Below are 25584 nucleotides of genomic sequence, written 5' to 3'. Positions count from 1 at the left end.
GCTTGGAGAGGCAGAAGCTGGGCATTACAACCATTTATCCAATTCTTTAAACCAGTGGTTCTCAAACTTTTTCACATCAAGGACCCCAACACATTAGACCATGGACCCCCATCCATTAAGATTTTTGCTTTTAGATGTTTTATTGAAGAAAGTGTATGAAACCTGTGACCAAAATACTCATGCATTCTGTCTTTCTGTCTTTTACTTATGGATGGAATTATAGAGAAAATAAATTATCCCCCTTTTTGCTGGGGACCCTCTGGAACCCCTCAAGGACCCCTGGGAGTCCCTGGACACCACTTTGAGAACCATTGCTTTAAGCAAACTATTTTAACTGTTGATCCATTACTTTTAGCTATTTCAACAATTGTAGCTAACTGTTTAGACTTCTGTGCTTGCTTGCCAATTAGTTTTTACCCACTCTCAATCACTATAATATCATATAATCCAAATGATAAAATAGAATGTAGTGCAATATCCACAAGCCATCCGTTCTCTAAATGCTGCTTATGGTATTCAGGGCAATGGCAAGTTGCAGCAGGGCAAGAGTCCAGGTACAGCCTGTACATACATAAAGACATACATTCACACTCACATTCACACCTAAAACTTTCACTGACCTAAATGTCTTTGCACTGTGGAAGGAAACCAGCTGCTGTAAGGAAGCTTTGCTAACAACTGAGCCGCTCCGCTGCCCACCAACACTCTGCAAGACAAAACAATATGAAATTATGTAATACAGCATGATGTCATCCAGCTTTACTGTCAAATCAAACACATGGATGTCTTTGTGTCACAGAATCTTCATTTAAAACACAACAACAACCTTGAAAGTAATATGAAGAGTTCCCCGTTGAGCCTGATCCTTCTCAGAGGACTCCAGTGTTTTACTAAATACTATTACTTCAAAATATACACAGTGGTCTGATCACCATACTATACTTTTGTGGCAGGTAGTGTGCAAGAAATGAATGTACTTATCTTGTTGTATTAACATGAAATGGTACAAAATGTGCTGACGGATGTAAGTCAAACTGTGAGTTTTGAAAGTCTAGAATCAGAAGCAGGTTTATGGCCAAGTAAGTTTATAAATACTGTACATACAATACATTTGCAGAGGTGTTGTGGTGCACAACAATCAAAATATACATGGTAAGTACAAAAATAAAGATTATAAATAATATAAAATAGAAATTTACAATTTAATAAAGTGAAAAGAGCTGTAACAGAGTTTAAAATAAAAAAAACAAGGAATGTGCAAATGTTCATAGTATAAATAGCTGCTGATGTGCTGTTTTGAAAGTTAACAAATAGAGAGTTTAATGTTGTTCCTGGAGCTATGTGAGCAAAATTTCATCACAATTTCTTCTATTTTTTCTGTCTGTGGCCACCTCCTCCGTTTTCTATTTGCATTGAATTCTGATATTTTTTAAAAAATATATCTATCCACAGCACACTCAGAAATCCAGAAACTTGAGTACACAGACAAGATATGTTGAACTTGTTAGCAAACAGTTTCTTATTTCCACAGTTACGGAGCAACATTATCGTTCATTTGGAGTCGTGTTTCTGTCCACCTGGTGAATGTAAATCCAATATTCACTCTCTTTTAGCTCTGTTTTTACTTTCTACCAACTCCTGAGGGAAATATCTGGCTCTTTAGCTGCTAAATGCTCCACTATGTTCACCAGCTAGTCTACAGCTAACTGTGTCTATTTTCTATTTGGTGCTGAGCAGGTAGTGTACAGTGGGGGCTTTTTTAGAGCTTTTTCTCTGAAAACAGCTGCCTGCTGCGGTCAAAAACAAAGCTATGAGAGTGCTGACAGTGAACCAAAACAGTAAAGGTGCAGCCAGACAGATAAACAATGAGCTGAAATTCAATATAAAGTTCTGTAAAGCCGCGGAGAGCTTCAGAGTCACTGATAATTATCTGTAGGTTCACTGAGATACTTATTTTTGTCACTTTTTCAGTGTGAACAAGTCCAAAACTTTCTGATTTTCCCACCAGCAACTAAAAGCAGTTCTCGCTTAAGATATATAGTATTATGAAGAGATCTGGATCAACAAATCTGTAAAATCTATGAATGTTATAGTATAAGAGCAGTGCAGCGGTGAGCAGCAGGCAGCAGAAAGTAAGCACAACCATTGTTTGTTTCCCCTTAGTTAGCCAGTTTCACTGCTGTCAGGCACCTTCCGGTTTGACAGCAACTGCATCGTGTTTAGAAGAAAACCTGCTGCTCTTCTTTCCCTCACTCTGTCCATAACTCTCGATCCTCTGCTTTTCACACTTTTTTTAGTGATTAGAAAAAACAAAAAACTCCAACGCAGCAAAATGGAGAGCACTGTGCAGGGTGTCCTGATGTTCTTGTGGTCTAAAAGGCGTACCACATCCTCTTCTCTGTCTCTGTATGTTTCCTGTGTGTCTCTGAGTGTACTATTCAAATGTATTACTATTAAAGTTAAAAGTAACTAAAATATCTTTACAGACTTCATCCACTGAAGTTTTAAGGGGTGAGATTTTATTTTACGTTTTAGCTCTTCAGTCCTTTAAGTCAATCTGCTATAAAGTCACCTTATATCTTTATGATCAGCAGAATCTTAAGTAACCAACAGTGGAGAGGTCAAAGGTCAGAGGTCACAGCTGACAAAACATGTAACAAATAAAGACTGGAGTATGGTCTGAAGGTGAGAAACACAATTACAATATATTACACTGACAAGGAAATTTGCCTTAAAGCTGCACTAATCAATATATTTATATGAACAATGGATCAAATTATATAAATTAAATAATGAACCCATAGAGAATTATCTCCCAACTCTGCAGTTCCTGTCAGGTCCAAAGAGCATTTTAGCATCTTTCAGATCATTGTTTTGGTTTTCCAGCCTGAAACTACTTTCACTACTATTAACTAACTACTCTTAACAGACTGCACACTACCTGCTCAGCACCAAACAGCAGACCAAATTAGCAACAAGGTAGTGAAGAAAGTGACACATCTAGAAGCTGGAATCGGTGGAGACCAAAAACAAAGCTAAAAGACAGTGAATATTACATTCACCATGTGGGCACAAATACAACTCTAATGGGATGATAATGTTGCTCCGTGTCTGCTGGATGTGTAAAAAGGCAACTGTTTCCTTACTTAATGTAGTGGCTGCAGCTGGTTCTGCTGCCCCCTTGTGGCCAAAAAAGTCAAACAATGTAGTTTTAAGTAACACAAATAAAGTCCATGGGTTGAGTTTTTAATATGAACCAAGATCTTGTCCTCGTTATTTCTGGTCAAAATGTTTCATGAGTTCAATGAATCCACTGATGTGCAGTTTACATTCAATAATCAACAGTTACACATTGAGTTTTTAAAGCAGAGTTGCAACAATTCAATTCAATTAATTGATTGGTTGCCTATTAAATTATTTGATAACTGATTGGTTTCTTTAGTCTTCTGTGACAGTAAACTGCATATTTTTGGGTCAAGGACTGTTAGTTGGGACAAAACAAGACATTTGAAGACGTTAGCTTGAGCTTTGGGAAACAGTGATTGACATTTTTCACTATTTTCTGACATTTTGTGGACCAGAATTTATGATTAATCAGGAAAATAATTGACAGATTAATTGATAATGAAAATAATCATTAGTTGCCACCGTATTTCAAAGCTCCTCAAAGGTCTTTGCTTTTTTTTTCGCAAGCAACTTTTCACACTACTCAAATACTTGGCACAAACGTATCTTTATACAACTTATAGACATATGAATATAAATAAGAAGTAAATGAAACAAGTAATACATTATAAATTCAACTATTTTTAGGCCAAGAAAAAAAATAGTGAAACATTCTGTGTTTCTTTTAGTTATTCTAGACAGAGGTGGTGGCACTCATGACCTCAGTATTTCTATTTTTTCATGAATCATAAAATGTTTTTAATGTTTTCGGAAATTCTGACCCTGCTGCAAACATATGACTTTGCTAATCTTTTATTTTTATTAGAATTTTTTTCTGTTTCTGTGTGAGTGAGCGAGCTTTTCAAAAATTCAGTTGACATTTTACTTTTTTGTGTGTTTTGAATTGTATTTTGTGATCCTAAATGCTGTTTTTTTTAAAAATATATATATATATTTTTACTGTACTTTTTGACCTGTAACCTTGACACTAAAATTAAGTTTGTTTTAAACTCCGACACAGCCCGTTTGTTCGGGGTCACTTTGGCTATCACCGCCCCTCCGGTAAACACTCTAACTTAAACCAAGCATCCACTACAGAAGAAAAAGCTGTTAGAAAACAGTTCCGGGTGTCTTTGACTTTTACTCGCTTTAGCTTCTTAACTTTTGAATCAGAGTTAAGTTTTTCAGTTTGGAGCGTTTAAATGCGCGGAGTTAACGGAAGAACCGACAGAAGGAAGAAACGCTGACGGTTAGAAGAAGAAGAGGACAAAAGAGGGGTTTGTTTTGAAAGCTGTGAAGGTAAAAACGTGTTTGAACTGTCACCTTTGGGCGCTGTTTTCTCTTTATGTTTGTTGTTATCCGGTTTAACCTCATTAATGTCACATTTATTCTGCCTTTAACGGACAGAAACTGCCAAAATTGATGCAGAAACAGCGTTTACTCGCTTCGTAATGTTTCTAACTCGAAATGTTTGTATACAGACATCACCTGGTTCGTAAGGGAACAAAATGTCTTCAGTACAGACCAAAAAAATCCTAAAACATGTTTAAACTCAGATAGTTTAATAAAAATAACACAACAGCCCTGCAATAAAACCTACGTTTCTTGCATGAAGGTTGTAACTCTAGTTTTAGTGCAACTGAGTGTATTTTCGTAACGTGTGCTGGAAAATTCATAGTGGCCGAAACGTGTCTTTAATAAAGCAGAATTAGCTTCTAAACATCGCTTTTCTCCTCAGTTAGCCTGTAGAGTACTTATTTCTTTTGTAATATCGTATACATCTGATATATTTGTGTTATTTACAGAGTATTTGTTGGTTTTTAATTAAATTTTATTCTTATTAATATTATTATTAATATGAACGCCAATAATAGTACATTTTATAGCATTTACTATTATTTTTATTTCTGCATAATATTTTAAATTATTTTTATGTTTTATTCATTTTAGAGCTGCAGTCTTTAATTGATTAGGCCACCGACAGTAAATTCATCAAAATAAAACGATACTCGCTAAATAATCAAATAAGCAATTTTTAAAGCTAAAAATGAAAAATAAAATGGTTCTAGCTTCTCAAATGTGACTATTTTCTGGTTTCTGTAGTCTAACTAGTGCAGTGCCTGTCCAAAACGTGCCTTTCTCAATACCTAGAGAGGGTTGTACCCCTAAACGCCTCTCATGTAGACTATCGATAGACGCTACAATTTGCTCCCTGAACGCCTGAGCTGCAGGCTATTGGTAGACACTACAATTTACCACTGTTCCCTCAATGCCTCACATGCAGAATATCTGAAGACTACAATCTTGAGTTGAGCTGAAGTTGAACTTGAGGCCTTTTGAGGGTTCTGTGTCCATTTTGCCTCTTTGGTAATTCGGCCTTCAGTGCTCAGTTTTTGGATGGAGCTTTACTTTAGTACACTGTAGTGTTTACTGAGTTTGCTGTTGCAGAAGTGAAGTTAATCTTCCCTTTTATTAAGCAGAAGTAGAAGTTTTTTAATAATAAGTGGAAGAATTCTTACTCATTGCAACCCCTGTTGGGCTGCAACTAAAACAATTAGGCATATCTCACTATTATTTTTTTTCAATTAACCGATTAATTGCAGTGTCCAAAAGTGGGGAAAAATTTCGAATTGCAACTTCCCAAAGCCAACGATTGACATCTTCAGCAGTCAAAACCCAAATATATTCAGTTCACAATAATATATGATGAAGAAAAGCAGCAAAATCCTCAGGGAATCAGAGAAAATTTGGCATTTTTTACACTATTTTTGCTTTAACAATGACTGAATTGATGATCGTCAGTTGACTAATCGATTCATCAACTCATCTTTTCAGCTCTTCTTTTATATATTAATGATTGCCCACACTTTTATATTCAGAAATCGAGAGTCCTCACTTTTTAAGGGTCATTTGAACCATTTTGTGTACGGAATTCACTAGAGCTGTAACAATTAACCGAATAGTCGATCGACAGAAAATTAACCAGCAGCCCATTTTGGTAATCCAATGATCATTTTCGTAAGTTTTTAAGCAAAAATTTTAAGGTTTCAGATTCTCAAATGTGGAGATTTCATGTTTTTCTTTGTCATACATGACAGTAAGCTGAATATCTTTGGGTTTTGGACTCTTTGACTCAGGCTTTTATTACTATTTACCGACATTTTGATAATCAACAAATAATTGATTAATTGAGAAAATAACTGGCAGATGAATCAAAATGAAAATAATTGTTAGTTGCAGCCTTATAATTCACACAAGGTGACATTTATTTTATTGATTTTTAGATTGGATCTGTCAGGGCGTTTCTTGTATATGATTATATTAGCGGTTTCTGGCTCGTGATATGACACACAAGAAGTCAAAGTTCACTTTTTATCTTGTGTTTCCAATCATACACTTAAGATGAGGTGGTTGTACTTTGTACTTACTGAAAATAAAGTTTTAGGGGAATTACTTTATTACTTATGACAGGAAAGAGGTGAAATTGCAGTAAACACTGTGTCACTGCTGCAGAGTTCTCAACATTAATCCATTTATAAACAAATTTCTACAACATTCATATGTTAATAATAACTGATAGTGTCTCTGTGATGTTTCCTTTGGATGTATTTTTATTTATTTCATATTGTGAAGCATAAATCTGCTGAATGAAAGCAACTGATGATGAAAGAAACCTCTGATGCAACATAACAACGAGGCTGGGACTTGTTGCTTTGGCTTCATAAAGTGCAAACATGTCCTGACTCGTAAATGATTCATCATGTTGCTGTTGGTTATGATTGTCAGTGTGTCTTACCTCCATCTTATATTTACCTCCATCTTAGCTTATTTAGTCGTTTTTGTTTCCTGCTGTATGAAATCAGACAGCGCTGCATGTGTGGACTTTAATTTTGATCCACTAGCAGTGTATGACCACTAGATGGCGATAGCAGACAGTAATATGAGTGTGAGTGTTGTGTTTTGATGTAAGTGGGTAACAAAAAAAAGCCTCTGAGGTGTTTTCTGCTGCATGTGAGGTCTGTTTGTAGATTTTAAGGTTCATATTTTCAGTCGGCAAAAGTTGGCATGAAATATATTTTCAGGACAATAATATAAAACTGACTAAACATAAAAGCATAACATAACATAAAAGCAACCACAAGAAACATTGTAGATTGATGTTTTCTGTTTTGTCTAGAGGAGGGAGTCGAAGAGGAAGAAGAGGAGGAGGAGGAGGAGGAAGAGGATGGAGGGGGCGGAGCAAAAAGGAGGCGTCCAGGAGGAGGAAGCTCCTTCCAGGGTGAGACAGCATGAAAACCGCTCGTTACTGACATTTCTTCTGCTCTGTTTGACTCAATCAGAGTGTTGAAAACTGATTTTTAAAATAATTCTTACTGTCAAAACATACTTTTAGTTTTCACTCTCACATTGGAGCAGATCTCAAACACAGCTGGATGTGTTTTCCTCAAACATGAAGCAGCTATAATTGATATATTTTACAACAACAATGTATGAAATCATAGTGATGAATCTACAGAGAATTATCAGCAACTCTGCATCTCCCGTCGGCTTCACGGAGCTTTATAGCGAGTTTCAGATCACTGTTTAGTCGTCTGGTACAGTTGGGCGATATATGGCCCTAAAGTAACATCACGATATTTCAGGGTATTTCTTCGATAATTATATTCTTGACGATATGACAAAATACTCCTTGTGGTGATCCGACCACAAGTGGGCAGCTCAAAGTACGTCAATTCACACCTGGCATTAAAATGCGTCTCTGCATTCATTTTGAGTGACCTCTTGTGATCAGATCCCACTTCCCCGCTCTATATGCAAATAAACATGTACATAATTTCTGTTTGCAAAGACCAAATGCGTTGTTGTTGTTTTTAACTGGCGGGAGGCAGCGGTACACTTCCTGTGTCTGGTCTGCCAGAAATTAACAGAAGAAGAAGTTGCTAAGACCTTGACATGCAGGCAAAATCCAAATTATTCAGCCCAAATGGAAATCAGACAGCGTTTTACATTAATAATTAACTCTTATTGGGTGTTTACTTGCGGAGGTTTTATTGCACTTACAGTAAGGTAATGAGTGTCTGCTGCTTATTGTAGGTTCAAAGATTAAAGGTTCTCATTGTTCTGTTTTTCTGTTTTCAACATTTACTCTGTTTTGGCCTTAAGGGGGAGCTGCAATATTTATTCAGTTGTCTACTCATCTTCACAAAACTTAACAGAAAGTTTAAAATATATATGAGATAGATGATGTGATGTGAATAAACCAAAATGCCTCAGACGCCTCCTGATGGTCGGATGCTTTTGGATAACTTTGTTTTTAATGAGTATTTTGATGATATTTAACAGGTGTGTGGTTTGGCATTATTTACATTTGCTCTCTGCTCTATAAAAACTGGGGCTTTTTGAATTGGATTGTTTCACTCTAACTGCAAAAAAAGATAATAATTCTCACTTCTCTTAGTATCTAGCCGTGCAGATAGTATGTGTTTTGGAGATATCTCTCTCTGAGGTTTCTGCTTCTACTTTAGTGCAGTGGAGGTGAATTGAATTTAGTTTGTGCTGCTCAAGAACTGTGACATTATCCTCTGATAATCTACAAACTTTGCTGTTGTTAACTTTTGAAGAAATAGTCCTTTATAAGTGTCAGTTTTTGTTTATTTTTGTTAATAACGAGCATAGCACGCTATACAATTGCTAGAAAAGATATTAGGACAAAGAAAGAAGGCCACAACATACAAAATGCAAGTATTTTGTCTCAACAAATGAGCTTTAAGCCTTAAATTAAAAGTTTGTGAGATCCTTCATATCTGAATTGAAAGAGAATTGTTCAAAATCTTGGAGAAAAAAAAGGAATTTACATGTCTGAAGTTATACGTATGAATCAATTTGTCTTAAATATTTACATTTTAACGCTATAAGTGTATATTTACATATCCTCACGTCCTTGTATGTTCACATAATCGCAGGCTGCAGCTACATGAGCGACTGAGCGTGTTAACACTGTATTATACACGTGTAAAACAGACGTGATGGATTTATTTGTTCTTTGTAGATATTCCCAAACACGTGTTATGTAACCTGTTAAATAAAAGAGTAAAACAACTCGCGAACAGCCTCTACAATGTTATCACCTGTTGTCACGACAACAAAAGCAAACTGCAGTGATAAATGGTGACAGTGTGGATGAAATGGATGGGAAAGTGTTTCTGTGTCTGATAAGACGGCCGTTGTTGTGGTTAACAGTTATCGTGTGACGGCAGGTAACGGGCGTGGTCCTGCTGCTGTGATGTCAGCGGGTGACTCACCTGTGTGCAGAGCAGTTAATACAAATAACAGCTGATGGAAAGTAGTTTGAGTCTTATTGTTTTATAAGTGTAGCTGCGTTATTTAAAAGCAGTTTGTTGGGGGTTTTTTTTAAGGTAAATGGATGTCAAGTGTTACTTTATCCTTTCCATTAAATATTTTTCTACTTAACGGCGCCTGATTGAATAAATGTCTCTTTAAAAAAGTGTTTTGTTTTACAGTTGTAGCTTTAGATGTTGCTCTCAGGAACTCAGATTGTTGAAGTGAATGAGAAGCTGGATTTATGTGGCCAAGAAACGTTTGATAACGAACACAAAAATTCATTTTCTAACATAAAAACACAGAAACAACTATATTTCAGTGCTACTATTTGCTCTGTTTATTTATTTTCTGAATATGAGAACCATGAGCTCAAAGTTATATAAAAAAGAAAAATACTGTACTGTAGTTACTCAACATTAGCACCAAATACAATCAGTCAATAATGCTATTAAAATCAATCCATTAACATAAAAATATAGTTTCATTTAGAAGGTGCACATTTCTATGTTTGAGGTAGATTACGTCTATCTTTGCTGTCTGAACAACATCAACTTGTATTCTTCTGACTAACTGAATGCAAACCTCGTTTGGGAGCGTTTGGGAATTGTTTTGCTCAGTCTCTGGAATCGTTTTTGTTGGCAGGTGAGATTTGTCCGCCTAAGTCCTTGCTGATTGCACTGCGATGACGCAAGCGGTCTGTTCGTTTGGGAATGCGGAAAAGTTGCGGTAAATTTAGCAAAATTGCAAGCTTTCACAAATATTGCTGACATTTCTTGAATTAGAGTTAATTATTGCTATCACAAAATTACTGTTTCCTGGAGGGACTGGTCAGTCGTTCCTGGTCCAGTCCAGTGATCCAAACAGTCTTTTGGAGGGGGATTGTGTGAATGTTGCTTTAAAACATGCTGTGATGTTGAAAGTGAGGATGTAAATGGAGTCACAAGTGCAAAAATAAATGTGTGTCTTTGAAGTGTTTTGGGTGGATTTTCCCTTTAAGAGCTTAATGTAGAAACCAGCAACCTTCCGGTCACACGACAACTTCTCTAACCTTTGGTAAAAGCAAAGGTGGATAAATTGTGTGTGTGTGTGTGTGTGTGTGTGTGTGTGTGTGTGTGTGTGTGTGTGTGTGTGTGTGTGTGTGTGTGTGTGTGTGTGTGTGTGTGTGTGTGTGTGTGTGTGTGTGTGTGTGTGGCTCGTTTTGCGTCACTACATGCCTCGCTGTCTCTTCAATGCGACACAACAACTTTGAGCCAAATTCCTCCGGCCCGGTGAGCCCTCCACAGGTGTGTGTGTGTGTGTGTGTGTGTGTGTGTGTGTGTGTGAAACAACATTAACTCCCTCCTCTGTCGTGTTTTCGCCGTTTTCCAGGAAGTGATGTTCGGGGACCAGACTGGAAATACACACACACACACAGGTTGTTGACATTTCTTGTGTGTCATCTCTTTTAATCTGAGTGGACAGCAGTATAGCGTGTGTGTGTGTGTGTGTGTGTGTGTGTGCGCGTGTGTGTGTCGTTACCTCTCATCTGTGTCAGGTGACTATTTCCTGTCTTGAGTGCTCCACTAACCTCTGACCTGTTTGCCTGCCGCCAATCACAACAGGGAGCCATCATCTCCGTGGCAACCTCACAACCTTTTGATCTGGATTCTGATTGGCCCCTGTAAGCTCCAGTTCCCACGGTGATCCTTACCGTATTGTCACAGTGCACTGACATCTGACCTTTGACCTCTTTTTTACTGTTCACTACTTCTGATGTTCGTGTTGTGTTCGAGGGCTGTAGGAAGTCCAGGGAAACTCTGCTGGTTTACTTGATAAAGGGCTCAGAGGCAGCAGCTGATGAGAGAGGGAGATTGGGATTTGAACCTGCAACCTTTAACTCCACCTGCTACTGGTCTTCAGTCGTCCAAGATTTTGTACAAGATGAAAAAACAGACCAATAGAAAACCAACTGCAGTTTGACGTGCAAAAATGTATTTTCATATAGAGATTTCACATTGCATAAATTGTAAACAATATTTTGTACATTTCATTCTCTTCATTTTAAATCTGTTGCAGCTCTTTTCAGTTTACGATATATTCTAAATAGTTTTACTGTAAATTTCTATTTTATATTATTTCAAATGACTTAACTCTTGTTACTTGTATCTTCTCTTGTATCTTGTAGTTTTTGATTGTTTACACCACAACACCGAGGCAAATTCATTGTATGTGTGAACCTATTCGGCAAATAACCTGATTCTGACTCTGATCCCAAAAGGGACCCGAGGACGTTCAAAACCGGTTCAAAACAGACAATTAACAAGCAGCCAGGGTTGAAGGAAGTTGTCTTTTTTTTTTTTTTTTTTTTGCACCATCATCCAAACCAAAAAGAAAACCTCACAGTTTTCTCCCGCATCATCTGATCAGAGCTGACAGAGAGTCTGCTCAGTTCAACTCGAGTATTTGACATATTTACAATGTGACAAAAAAACAGGACCAAACCCAGACCAAGTTGGACGTGGTCTGGGTCTGGGTCTGGGTTAGGGTTAGGGTTGGGTCTCAGTTACTAGAAAGCAAGAGGACACTATAAGACCTCTGGTCACAGGTCAGCCACAGTAAAACTTTCTGTCCAAAAAGTATGCAAAGTAGATACTACGTGTGGACTATTGTGTGGTCTTTGTAATCCCATGTGGGAAAACTAAATAAAACAGGTTTTTCAATGCTAAAAGTTAGAGGGTCACCAAAGGGATTTCATCATTTCAGAGTGAAATGAATGGGAATAGTTGTTTCAATATTTCTGTCCAGTGGTGACCAACCGATATTGCCATAACTAGATGAAAAATGCCTCTTCTACCTGGATGGCAATGTATGTGTTTTCTCAATATGTTTAATTTACCAATTAACCATGCTTGTTGTGGTTCTCCGTGATGCTCGTCCATACACGTCGTAATTAAATACAACAGCAGTAAAAATGTGAGGTTTTGTTTTTTCATTAATTTCCTCCCTCCTAGATGATCTGTTCTAGTTGCTTTGAAGGTCTGAACCAGAACCTCTCAGTCATATTTCTCCCCTCCAAGTGGCACCCTAAAACGTGCCGTCCTCCTTCAAGTCTGAATTTTCTTGATGTTGAACAGAAGTGTAGATTTTTCTTCTTTTCAGTCAGTTATGAAAACCAACTTGAGGAGGCTTGAAGCTGATTGGACGCCCTGTTTATTTGTGGACATACTTTGATGAAATACCCAGCACTATGTGTACCATTTACTTACTATGGTTTGTTTTGTTTTGTTGTTGTTGTTGTTTTTTATAGGAAGTGAACAGTAACAGTAACCACACTGACAACGATGTTACTTCCTGTCAAGCTGAGGACACACCAGAGATCACCATGGAAACGGAACAGAGCAAAGGCAAGTAGAGCAGAAGAAGAGTAAATGTGACTTGTGCTGGAAGAAGTATTCAGATCCTTTACTTAAGTAAAAGTACCAACACAGCAATGTAAAAATACTCCATTACAAGTGCATGCATGCATGAAAAATCCTACTTAAAGATCCCCTCCAGACATATATTTAGACATATAAGAATACTCTGCTTGGAACATAATGTGTGTCTGATTTGTTTTTTCCACAAAGAAAGTATCACCATGTTAAAATGGCATCTACTCCCTCTTCCTCATTAAAAATTCCAGAGTCTATGAATATGCAGACATATTTCATTTCATTTCAAAAGTTTAACTACTTCACAGAAGATGTCTCCTGCTTCACTGTTAAGTCAGTCCCCAGTGTTTGTGCACTGGAGGCTTCTAGTTTCCACATCACACTTGTGTAATAAGGGGAATATTGGACCAGGATTGGCTCCAAGCTATTTGTGATGTCACAAATCATGCTTGTAAATCCCCAAATTGGATTTTCAGTGAGCTCAGCGAGACTTGGCGAACTCTGCACATACATCATTCTGCAAAGTGAAGCTCAAACATCCAACTGAAGGAACAAGCAGCAAGGGGGACGTTTGTATTATGAGCTTGATGTAGTTAAAGTATTGCAGTAAAAGTATATAAGTATTATGAGCTTGATGTAGTTAAAGTATTGCAGTAAAAGTAGTGGTTTGGTCCCTCTGACTGATATATTATTATATATGACATCATTAGATTATTAATAGTGAAGCATCAGTGTTAGAGCAGCATGTTACTGTTGTAGCTGCTGGAGGTGGAGCTAGTTTACACTACTTTATATACAGTTAGCTAGTTTAGTCCACTGGTTCCCAACCTAGGGGTCGGGCCCCTCCAAAGGGTCAGCAGATAAATCTGAGGGGTTGTGAGATGATTAATGGGAGAGGAAAGAAGAAAAAACAAAGTTCTGATATACAATATGGACTTTTTTCTCTAATATTTGATTTTTGGTGAAATATTGGATCATTTGAACATTTATTGAAATGAAAGCATGTGAGAAGTTTAGAGGGAAAAATCACTATTTGGTGGAGCTGTTAACAACTCATAGACATGTGAAATGTGACCCCGACTACACACTGCTTTTTGTAAGTCGTCAAAAGTCAAAAAGGTTGGAAACCACTGGTTTCATCTTTAACAATGTGTTGTATTTTAAAAGCTTGTTATATTATCCATTGTTTCAAATCTTCATCTGAAAAGTAACTAAAGTTGTTAAATAAATGTAGTAGAGTAGAAAGTAGTAGTACTTAGTTACTTTCTTTACTGGCATGAATGTCACTTTAAAAAAAGATTATATAAACTAAATAATTTGTAAAAATATATTTTCAATATCAGACAATCTGTCTATTCAGCCAATTAAATAGACTCTGACCTTTGACCTAACCTACAGAGGTCCCAGAGACACCCCAGAAACAGGAGAGTGGACCTGTGGTTGTCCCAGGCAACAACAAGAGCCCGGCCAGCGAGAAGCTGCAGAGAGTCCGCAAGTGGAGCATCAACACCTATAAGGTGAGAGAAGAGAGAGATCTGTGTTTACAAAGCAGAAAATGAAACTGATATCTGGTGGAAGATGATCAATCAATCTTCAGATCAATAGTACCCTCCCTCTCTCTGTCTGAAGTGCACCCGGCAGGCTCTGTCAGAGAAGCTCGGTCGTGGATCTCGTACGGTGGATCTGGACTTGGAGCCTCGCCTGGAGTTGCTCAAAGACGACCGACAACGCTACGATCACATGACCAAGTTAGCTCAGACGCTGGCCAATCAGCTCTCTCAGTTCACAGTTACCCAGAAGACACTGGGGGACGCCTTCAACGAGCTCAGCCTCAAAACGCCAACACTGCATGTGAGTTTAAAAATATTGTCATTGCTATTACCCTTAAAACTATTAATGTACTACTGCTGCTAACGAGGATGCTCTGATGAGGTTTTTTATGGTTAATACATTTTATGTCCCCCTTTAAAAATAAAATGTCCATCATGAGTTCTAAAAGCACAAGGCGACGTCCTCAAATTGCTTGTTTTGTTTAACCAACAGAAAAAAAAAACTAATCCTCAGATTTTAAGAGCTGGAACCTAACGCACTATTCGTTAAAACCAGGACACAACATCACTGTCAGTAATCAACAAAAATGTTGCCACTTACGACTTGTTGTTGTTTTTGTGGTTGCAAAACTTGTCAATATCTGAATTTGACACATTGGGCCCCAAGCAAGAAACACTCAGACAAAGTGATTCATTATTAAGTGGCACCTACAAGTGATATAAGACAATTTGTGGTATTTACCGTGTTCTTGTATGTGGAATTTTCTCTGAGGTACAAATTAAATTTACGAGATCTGTCGTACGATTAATTTCAGATGGTTCAGAGAGTTTGTTGAATCCGAACTCGTACAAACAAACAGAGAAAGAAGTTTAGGAGAAGAATACAAAAATTATTGGCTGACACTGAGGCCTTAACGAGGCTCTGATCATTGTAATACTATACTGGACATCAGGTGGAGTTTGGTGTGAATGCAGAAGCTCAGAAGTTTCTGTCTAAGAGCGGCGAGACTCTGACGGCGGCCATTAACTCCTTCACATCCGACATGAACACTTTGGTCAACAAAACCATCGAGGACACCATGATCAATGCCAAGCAGTACGAGACTGTCAGGTAGGTGGAAAACACACTTCCTGTTTCCTGTTAGCATCCAGACACGACAACAGTATGGATGTAGATGATGTCACAGCTGTCATATCCAGATATTTATGAGTTTAATAGCAAAAAATGTTTTGATATTCAACAGTCAAACAGAGAAATCCACCAAAAAAGAAAGAGAGAGACTAGTCTCTGCACGCACAGGAGATGAAAATAAACCAGAATGCAACGCAGTCACAAGGACGGTTGGGGTTTTGGTAAGGGATGATAAAGAAAGGCATTCTGGGAAATGTAGGAAAACATGATAGAAGTAGAAATCACATGATGACAGCACTTGAAGTCCAATGTGTTTAATGTCACAGACTAAACAAATTAAACTGGGGCTACAGCTAATGATTATTTTCATTATTGATTAATCTTAATTAATCTGCCAGTTATTTTCTCAATGAATCATCATTTTGTCTGAGCAGCAGTCAAAAATCCAAAGATATTCAGTTTACAATGGTATAAAACAGAAAAGCATTAAATAATCACATTTGAGAAACTGCAAATATAGGTATCTTTGCTTAAAAAATGACTGACAATTATTCAATCAATTATCAAAGTAGTTGCGGATAAATTTTCTGTCAGTTGACTAATCATTTAAACAACTAATTTTAATTAATCAAACAACTAATTGTTTGGTCCTTAAAACATCATAAAACTGGGAAAGGTGCCCATCACAATTATCTAGAGCCCAATGAACGACGCAAAAGATATCAAATTACTACTATAATGTTAGACAAGAAAAAAGCAGCAAATTTGAAAACCTAAAACCATCAAATATTTGGTATTTTTGCTTAAAAAAATGACATAAATCAAATCAAAATAGTTTCTTTCCATTGACTAAGTGACTAATTGAAAGGAATAAAGGAAGAAAATAATATTTATTTTGAAAAATGTAAACATCCAACAATGGCTCACTGACCAGAACTATTAGTGACACAGTCAGGGTCAGGACACCTGCTGACAGCTGTTTTATGATGATTTACATTCACTCAAAACTGGTTCTTACGACTCAAATGTGTTTGCAGTTGTTCTGAATACCTTCACTCAAAGGTAACCCTCACAGAGAGGCGAGGGGTACAAGGAGACATGGTATTGTTTCACTACAGGGCGTATTTCAATAATAATGATGGCAGTGACACTACATGAGCATAGGTAACCAGAGTAACTTGTCTAAGCCTACATCCATGAGTATGCTACTGGTATGCTACCGCTACTGTAGGTGATGCATTGCCAAAACATTCCGGGTGCAACTCAAGCCCTAGAATTATTGTTCCACACGTCAGAGTAAGTGGATTATTAAACTATTTTGACAGTAATTGTTTGGGTCAGGGAGCATACCAAACTGAGGAAGGTTGCATACCGAAAAGTTGGGGATGAATTCACAAACGGTTACACCCCTAATTTGTGCAGTAGACAACGTCACAACTGCACATTTTTAGTTGTATACTATCAATAGCATGAACTCAGGACATGTTTTTTCAGATATTATATTAGTAGAGTTGATATTTTACCTACCTAGAGCCTAACATCCATTCAGTGATATCCCACCCCCACAGGACCTCAGGACAATTATTTTAAAAAATGGTCTGTTGTGAGAAAAAATGTTGGAGACAGCCATTGTAGATGACCATGCAAATTTTTGTGACTTCCAGAATTGAGTACGATGCGTACCGAGTCGACCTCGAGGAGCTGAACCTGAAGCCCCGTGACGCCATCACCCTGCCGAAACTGGAGCAAGCCCAGAAAGACTTTCAGAGCCAGAGGGAGAAGTACCAGAAGGTCAAAGACGACCTGTCTGTCAAACTCAAGCTGCTAGAGGAGAATAAGGTGATACAGAATGAGAGACCACTCAGGGTCTTGGAAGACCAGGAAATGGTCATCTTTTGTGATGTGATTTATCTTTCCATTCGTTGCTGATGCTCCTGAACTGCCAGAAATAGATGCAGATGACAATACGATGTCAAGAATTACACCAACTTTTCTAAATCAGTCAAGTATAAATTTTTCTTTTTTTTGGCTTTTTTTTTCTCCAGATTTCTGGCATTTACACTTGTGGGCAAATTGAAAGTTTGCATAAATCTCATTAAGTAAGAAATAGATTCTCTGATAAATAACTTTTTGTTTAGAGGTAAGAAACAGTAGGAATAATATTACTTAAGTTGTGTATCGTTTTAAATGTTTCAGTGCCAAAACAATACCTGAACATCAGTACTAATAGCCAAACAACACTTTTGATAGCTTACTTTGAGAAATATAAACCTTTTAACAAAGTTAAAAAATGTTAAATATTGTCAAGATACAAGCAGCCATACAACAACTTTACAAAACTTTTCTAAAATTGGCAGTTTTAATTAAATCAGGAACTCTCTGATCAAAAACAGTAAATAGTTACAAATAAAGTTACAAATCTGTGCACACTTTCGATAGCATGCACAGATTTAGCTTTCTGTAACTCTGCAAAGGGTAGCTTTCTCTAATCTTTATATTTTTCAATACTCTGAACTATGGACACATTTCTGTTGATACCAAAAAAATATTTTATTTAGGGGTATCTTATATTAAGGGGTTGATATGCAGCCCTAAATATCTTAATTTACAATTCAGCAGACGCTCTAATGTAAAGTGACTTCCAGTTAGAGCCACAGTAATATAATGACTAGTAAGTGTGTGATTTTGGGGCAGTTAAATGCAGTCGCCACCCTGGTTTGACAAATAAGTGTTATTATGAAAATGCCAAAATTGATTCATAACTATTTATGAACAAATACACAAAAAAAGTAAAGAGTTTCACATTCTAGCGGGTTCAGACTTGACATATCCTTCATTTTTTCTCTCTGCCTCCAGGTCAAAGTCCTTCATAACCAGTTATGGCTTCTCCATAACGCTATAGCAGCTCACAGTTTATCGTGTCACAGCTTCCTGGAGAAAAACATACAGCAGGCCGGCGAGCACCTCAACAACCCCAGCATGGATGCCCCCTCCTGGCTTGAGGACTGCTGACACAACAACAACAACAACAAAAATTCACCGTATGGCAGGTGGACAGATGTGGGTTTGGAAGACGTTCTGGGGTTCATGGACGCTGCTGTTAGAAAAGTTTGAGAGCAATAGTTAGTCACGTAGATAGGTAGGAATTTGATGTATACCTATTTATAATGGTGAATTTGAATTTTGGGATGAATTGAATTGGGATGGATTTGAGATTATTATGCCAGAGGGAAATTAATTGTTTTGGACATTGTATGGGGTTTCTGGGTCCTGGGGTTTCTCATACTGGTCTGGAAAGGCCTAGAAAATGTTGACTTTCCAGGTTTCAAAATGTTGTGGAACAGCATAAAAGTCAGTCAAGAAAGTTCTGAAATGGATGTCCATCATTTTGAACTGTTGAGATTATATTTAGGACAAAAGAAATCTCTTTTTGTACCTCACATGCTCTCACAGACATACAGTACTTGTGACTTCTGACCTGTTTAACAGCGACACACACACACACATATATATATGTACCCCTCCTGGTTTTCTTTCCTCTGTCTCACTGTGTTTGGGAGTAAATCCATCTAATCCTCTGTGAGGCACTAAGCCTTTCTTTGAACTTTAAAAATCCTCAGCCACTGCAGTCAGAAACTTAGAGCCACTAAAAGTGCCTCAACACCACAGAAAACATTTTCACCAGCTAGGGTTAGGTTCTTATAGTGAGTTATATTTTGATAATATCTGGATTCACTGAGCTCTAAAGCTATCAAATCTATTTAATTTTTGTCTCATATTTTAAATAATATAGAAAACATACAGGTAACAGCTTGCCTTTTTAAGCTAGCTCTGACCGTCACTTTCGCCGGTTTTGATGTCAAACATTGCATCGGCAGCAGATTACGTCAGCTGTACCTAAATAATGTAGGGCAGCAACTATTATGCCCGTTGTAATTTCCTAGAGCCCAAGGTGACTTCTTGAAATGTATTGTTTTGTCTCATCAACAGTCAAAAATCCAAAGATATTCAGTTTACTATCATGTATGACACAGAAAAGCTTTGACAATTTGGGTTTGGATTTGAAAAAATTTTATCGAAACTCAACCCTCGCACCAGCTGATTACACATTGAGGAAAGACAGGACAGCTGATGGATGATCACTTGTTTACTTAACTTTCCAGCCACAGATTTAGTTTCACTTGTTCTTGTCTGGTTGTCTGCTGGTCATTTCCTTCTCTGGTTTACAGATTTAAGAAGTTCAGAAACATGTTGGGACCAAACATTTCCGCGAATCCAAAAAATGCTGCTGTATGCCGACGATGTTGTCTTGGTTGTTGGTAAAGAAAGGTTGGTTATAACCAATCTTTCAGGCAATATCTCATCAGTAGCCAAAGTGTTGGTGTTTATTTACTGTCTGTCTAATCAAATGCTATATCATCATCAGTCTGTAAGCTTATTAAAAGTGTTTAAACCTCAGCTGACTTCCTATACAGATATGATTAATCGGAACTTAAGTTGCGTCCACAACCTACAGTGGTTGTCACTTCTCAGTATACTCCAGTGTTGCACTCCAGTTACATTCCAGTTGATAGATGGCTCCATGTACACTGACTTAATATTCATTTAACTATTCTATCAGACAGCTACACAACATAAAACATCAAGAAATCAGTTGAGTTGCCTGTCTAGTGTGTTCAATCTCTACAATTTAAGAAATGTTGCCTATTGTTGTGCATGATTGTCTTTATTGTCAGTTAGGAAAGTTTGGCAGTCGCAAGCATTTTGGGCAACTTATGATCCATGTTTGATCAAAAGACAACATTATAATTAGCTTCTTAGTCTTCATTAAAATTTAAAACCAAAATATTCCTTTTGCACACTTTTTGCAATTGTGCTGAAAAGACCAGTTTTTCTGTTTTTACCCCCAAAATGGTAAAGTTTGGGAGTAAAGTCTGGTAAAGATGTTCGGCTTAGTTGAAAATGCTGAGTAATTGTGCTGATTTTATATGTATTTTTCTGATCGAGATCAAAAATCCACCTGATCATCCTGATCCATTTGGTGGACAAAATAACAGAAACACCTAGACAGTTTGATGTTGTCCGATGCAACATCCTGAACATTGTGAAGCTCATACAGTTTATTTTTGTTGATCACCCTTCATTTTAGATTTTTAGGCAGTGTTGAATTAGATTGCATCATAATGTGAAACGTTCCTGTTTTTTTGTCCACTTACTGTATGTTCTTGCACTCTTTGCACTTAAAATGCCTTTCCAAAGCATTACCTGCCTTCAGTTTTTTCCATGATACTGTATGATGAAATGTTCAGTGAATTTACTCCTTTCAGACTGTTTTGTTAACATGTATGGAAGTGTTTTTGTTTGTCACTGTATCTCATAGCCTTGTTATAACTATGCAATGACTGTGGATGTTTTTGTGCAATAATAACCCCCAAAGTCCTTCTCACTTTAAAAAACTATATATACTGTACACCGCCAGTGAATTGTCTTGGCTTAGTCAGTGTGTGTTTTGAAAAACAGAACTGTCCCACCTGGATAAAATATCACCTTAAAGGGAAATCCCACTCAATTAAAAAATTTAAAACTGTAGTTCCTGTCATGTGATAAGAGGCCAAAAACAGCCACCAACCAAAGTCATAAACCACAGAATTCTTAGTTTTTGTCAAATAAGTTTGACAAAAAGAAACTGCAAACAATATGGATGTTTTGGGAGGCAAATTTTGTTTTTTAAGATTTTGTTTCCAGGTGATAATAAGACAGTAATTTTATTTTTTTCCATTGTTGTTTGTTTGTTTGTTTGTTTGTTTTTTAAACGATTATGGTGATTTTGAGTGAAAACGTATTATTTTGTCATTTAATTTTGTCAAACCAGTAGTTTGTTTAAAAAAAAATCATAATAATAATCTTGGGGGATAAAATCTTACCTCAAGGTCCACCTACAAGCCTTTATTTTCCAGAGCTTGCACCAGCATCTCGTGGTCTTCCTCAGTGGATGCACTTTTTTCCTAGTAAAGCTCCTGAAAAAGCCAGCAAGGAAACTTTTTATTTTTTTACTCAAGGTCCAGTACTAAGTACACTGAGCAAAACTCCATTCACTGAGGATGACCATGAGATAAAAACCCTGGAAAAAAGCTAGTAAAAGGACCTTGAGTTAAGATTATTTCAAGATTATTTTTTCATGGTCATGACAAAACATGCTACCAAGACTCTTTACCTTGTGATGACAGATTATTATTCCCATTTGATCTTGTAATTATTATTTTTTGATCACTGGAAACGTGACACAATAATCATAAATAATTACCTGATAATCACTGGAAAGCAAAAACCTTTTTAGTTTGGTTTTACATTTGCCTCTTGGAAATTTCCACCTGTTATTATATATTCTACACTACAGGAAACATAATGATGAATTTTTAAATCGAGTGCCGTTTCTCTTAAATGTTTGTTTTTTCAACTCTTGAAAGACAAAATGTATAGGGAGGTTATTGGCCATCACACCTCCTGAGTAATTCATATTCTCCAATCTGATATGAGATTTACTCCAATCTCCCTTTAATTATTTTCAGGGTTTTATGAAAACCAAAACGTAACTTAAATCATTTGTAACCTCTGTTCACAAATCAAGCATTCTGTGCAATTAACTATTGAGGAAAACTTTTGGATCTGCAGCAGGGGAATGAATGTTTTGGGTTTTTTTCCAGCAGCAGCAGTAATAGTGCTGGTTGTCCCCTGGCTTTCTTCCAACAGACTGATCTCATAATCACAACACAGGTTTGTGAAAATCTTGAAAAATGGATCAGTCTCAAATCAGCCTGCAATCCATTTGTACTAGTAAGACCACGGGTTAACAGGTAAAGTGGGATTTTTCTTCTTCGTTTGCATTATAAATGACAAAATAGGCCAAAATGTGCAGAAATATCAAATTGTTTTATTGTTGTTTGAAAACTGCCAAATAAAGCTATTGAAAGCAAAACAGTGACTGAACTTTTTTCTTCAAAAAAATGGTTCCTATGTAAATGTGAACCAATAAAAGGTATAACTATAACTGTCCTCACAGGATCAGATTATTATCATAAATAATGACTTGGATGATTACCGCACTAATTAATGGTTTCACCAGCCCTAGTTTGGTGCATCTTTCAGGTGCTTTCCACTGCCACAGTTTGAATTTCACCTTCCTCTCCATGGTGGTTTTTATTTTCTTTCACTCCAACAAGAGTTTTATTGGCAGTAATCTGAAAATATTTGAGCCATGTTTTAATGTTAAGAAGAAACATTTAAAAGAAAAAGAAATGAGGTTGTTAAGGTGATTTTTGTGATCATTTCTAAGGACGTTTCCTGGAAAGAACTGTGTAATTTAGTGCTAAATGTGGGTGAGATTGAGAAAGTGTTATATTGTTATACTTGCATTTAATTAAATGTAAACAAGTTGCTGGAGTAAACTATAGTCTTCAAGTCATCTGAAGATGCAACAATGTCATTTTTGTTTACAGACAAGAATACAATTATAAATGTATGAAACAAAGTTTTCAATAATAAATCAATAATGAATGAGTCTTTGATTGGACTTGGAATGATTGGTTGTGCTTATAAATTCAACACAACTAACTAAATTCAAATAACTTTATCTGTTATTACCACCACGTTATATAGTTCTTTCCAGGAAAGCAGAGACCCATAACATAAATCATAACCGGATCTTTATAACAATAAAAAATGCTGCAATTATTGCTGGTAAAATATAGCAAATATTTACATTTTTCTTTGAAAATAAGATTGTGTTCATTGTAAAAATGTGTGCCGGAACATTTGAGTTTATTCAAACGTGTTTAATTTTCTTCTTTGTTGTTCAGGTCAAGCACTTTATTCTCAAATTTTAAAAAATACATTTTTGTTTGTAAATTATTTTTTTAAAAATAGTAAAAGTGCATAATTTTCTTAGTTCACCATTTGAGGTTAATCATCTTGTCTTATCGTCTAATACCAGTATAGATTTTGAGTAGAAAGCAGAAAGTTTTGAGATGAAAGATATACTTTTTCTCAATTACAGGGCATCTAATAGATGACAACATCCTTTAAGAGTAACATGATACTGCAACAAAAATCCCTGCATCTGTAAAACTCTCCTCTCTGTCATGTTTATGAAAAACTGGCTGAACCACGATGTAAAAAAATATAAAACATCAAGAAATGTGAACCAAAGACTCACAACACAGTTAGGATTAGTATGCAGTATGTGTGTGTTTCTGTCTAAGTGTGGGGGATTAGTGAAGTGATTTTACAATGAATCTCTGGTCTGTTTGTGGTTCTGTTGCTCTGACTGCTTTAAATAGAGGCAATTATTCACCAGGCAACATCAACACACAAACCTGAGTCCACTGTTTGTCTGTGTGACTGTTTCTTCCTTCATCCAGGCTCATTTTCACAAACATTTCAACAGCAGAACAGAGAGCAACAAGCTCTAAGTACTGTAACTAAGTACATTTACTCAGGTACTGTGCTTAAGTACAATTTTAAGGTACTTGTACTTCCCTTGAATATTTTCATTTTATGCTACTTGATACTATACAATACTCCACTACAATTATTTTACAGCCTTACTACTTTTATTTTATTTAATTTTTTTTTTGGTCAATGTCTTTATTGAGCGTTCTGATATACAAACAACTACAAAACAGGCCAACGAGCCAAACAGTATCAAGGGGGAAGCCTGAAAGAAACAAAGGGTTAGTTTTGCACTTCCCTACATAAAGTACAGCATCAGAAACACTTTGACACAAACAAATACACAGACCAGTGTAAACAAATTCACAGATAAACCAACATATTAAACAGTAATAAAAACAGGGGGAAGGGGGAGGCCATGTCACACATCCAGAACAACCAATAAATCATAAAATAAAATAATATAGATAGGTAAAGGGGGGGTCACCCCCATCAGAGACAACATCCAAGTCTTGCATTCTTGTACAGTACAGCGTTGTTAATTGCATATTGTAATCTGTACAATCCCATAGGAAATCAGTTGTGCATTAGTACATTGTGTGGTTTCCTATCTATGGTCCACCATACCCTTGAACACCATGTTTTCCAGTCTAGCACCAATATAGTCTAAGAATGGGGACCAAATATTTTAGAATGCCTTACCTTCCCAAACTTTTTGACTTTTGACATCTTACAAAAAATCAGTGTGTATTTGTGTCTCCTTTTCATGTTTCAGATATCTATGAGTTGTTTGCAGCTCCACTACAGAGAGAATGAGGTAAAACTCTCCAATATTTCACAAAAATGCAAATATGAAAGATAGGTTCTGAAAAAATAACCCAAATTTACGTGGCAGAACTTTCCTACCCAACCTATCATCTGACAACCCCTCAGATTTATCTTACAAAGCAGTTTAAACTAGCTCCACCTCGAGCAGCTACAGCAATAAAACGCTGCTTACACACTGACTTATCAGTATGTACTTAGTTGAATTGAAATGTTTGTCTTAGGTAAATTTATTTATATAACAGTCACAGACTGAGTACTTTCACTTTAGTACTTAACTGGTAATACTTCTATACCTTTACTTAAGTAGGATTTTAAATGCAGGATTTTTATTTGTAATGAAGTATTTTTACATTGTGATATTGATACTTTTACTGGATCTGAGTACTTCTCCCACTGCTGGCAATAAGTTACTCAACAAAGACTCTCTCTCTTTCGAACCTCTCAACTTTTTTAAAAAAAAAAGGGTTCATTGTTGGACCGAAACTCAGTGAAGTATTGAACTGTATTGAAGGTCAGAGGTCATGGAAAAAGCTGACAGGACTACAGTAGTTCACAGTTGTGGTTCTCAATCTGGAGTCAAAAGATAAAATTTAAGGGTTGTCAGATGATTACCATGAAAAGAGGAAAGCAAAAAATGTTATGCTACACACAGTTACGCTTTTTTAATCTTTGCTTTTATACATGCTAGCAGCGCAGGGATGTCGGTCAG

General features: G+C 36.7%; 1 protein-coding gene across 1 annotated transcript; it reads left to right on the top strand.

Moving 5' to 3' along the window:
* Positions 1-4231: 4231 nt before the first annotated feature.
* LOC137175002 (arfaptin-1-like) lies at positions 4232-22575 on the top strand. The gene is made up of 8 exons (XM_067580614.1): positions 4232-4464; positions 7343-7444; positions 12794-12890; positions 14316-14434; positions 14547-14768; positions 15421-15578; positions 17264-17438; positions 18456-22575. Exons 2-8 carry the CDS (start codon positions 7391-7393, stop codon positions 18609-18611), a joined length of 981 nt encoding a protein of 326 aa, XP_067436715.1. The 5' UTR covers positions 4232-4464; positions 7343-7390; the 3' UTR covers positions 18612-22575.
* Positions 22576-25584: the final 3009 nt, after the last annotated feature.

The sequence above is a fragment of the Thunnus thynnus genome, chromosome 22 (assembly GCF_963924715.1).
Source record: "Thunnus thynnus chromosome 22, fThuThy2.1, whole genome shotgun sequence".
Lineage (NCBI taxonomy): Eukaryota > Metazoa > Chordata > Actinopteri > Scombriformes > Scombridae > Thunnus > Thunnus thynnus.
Note: the sequence above shows the minus strand (reverse complement) of the source record. Positions and strands in the feature narration are given on the sequence as shown.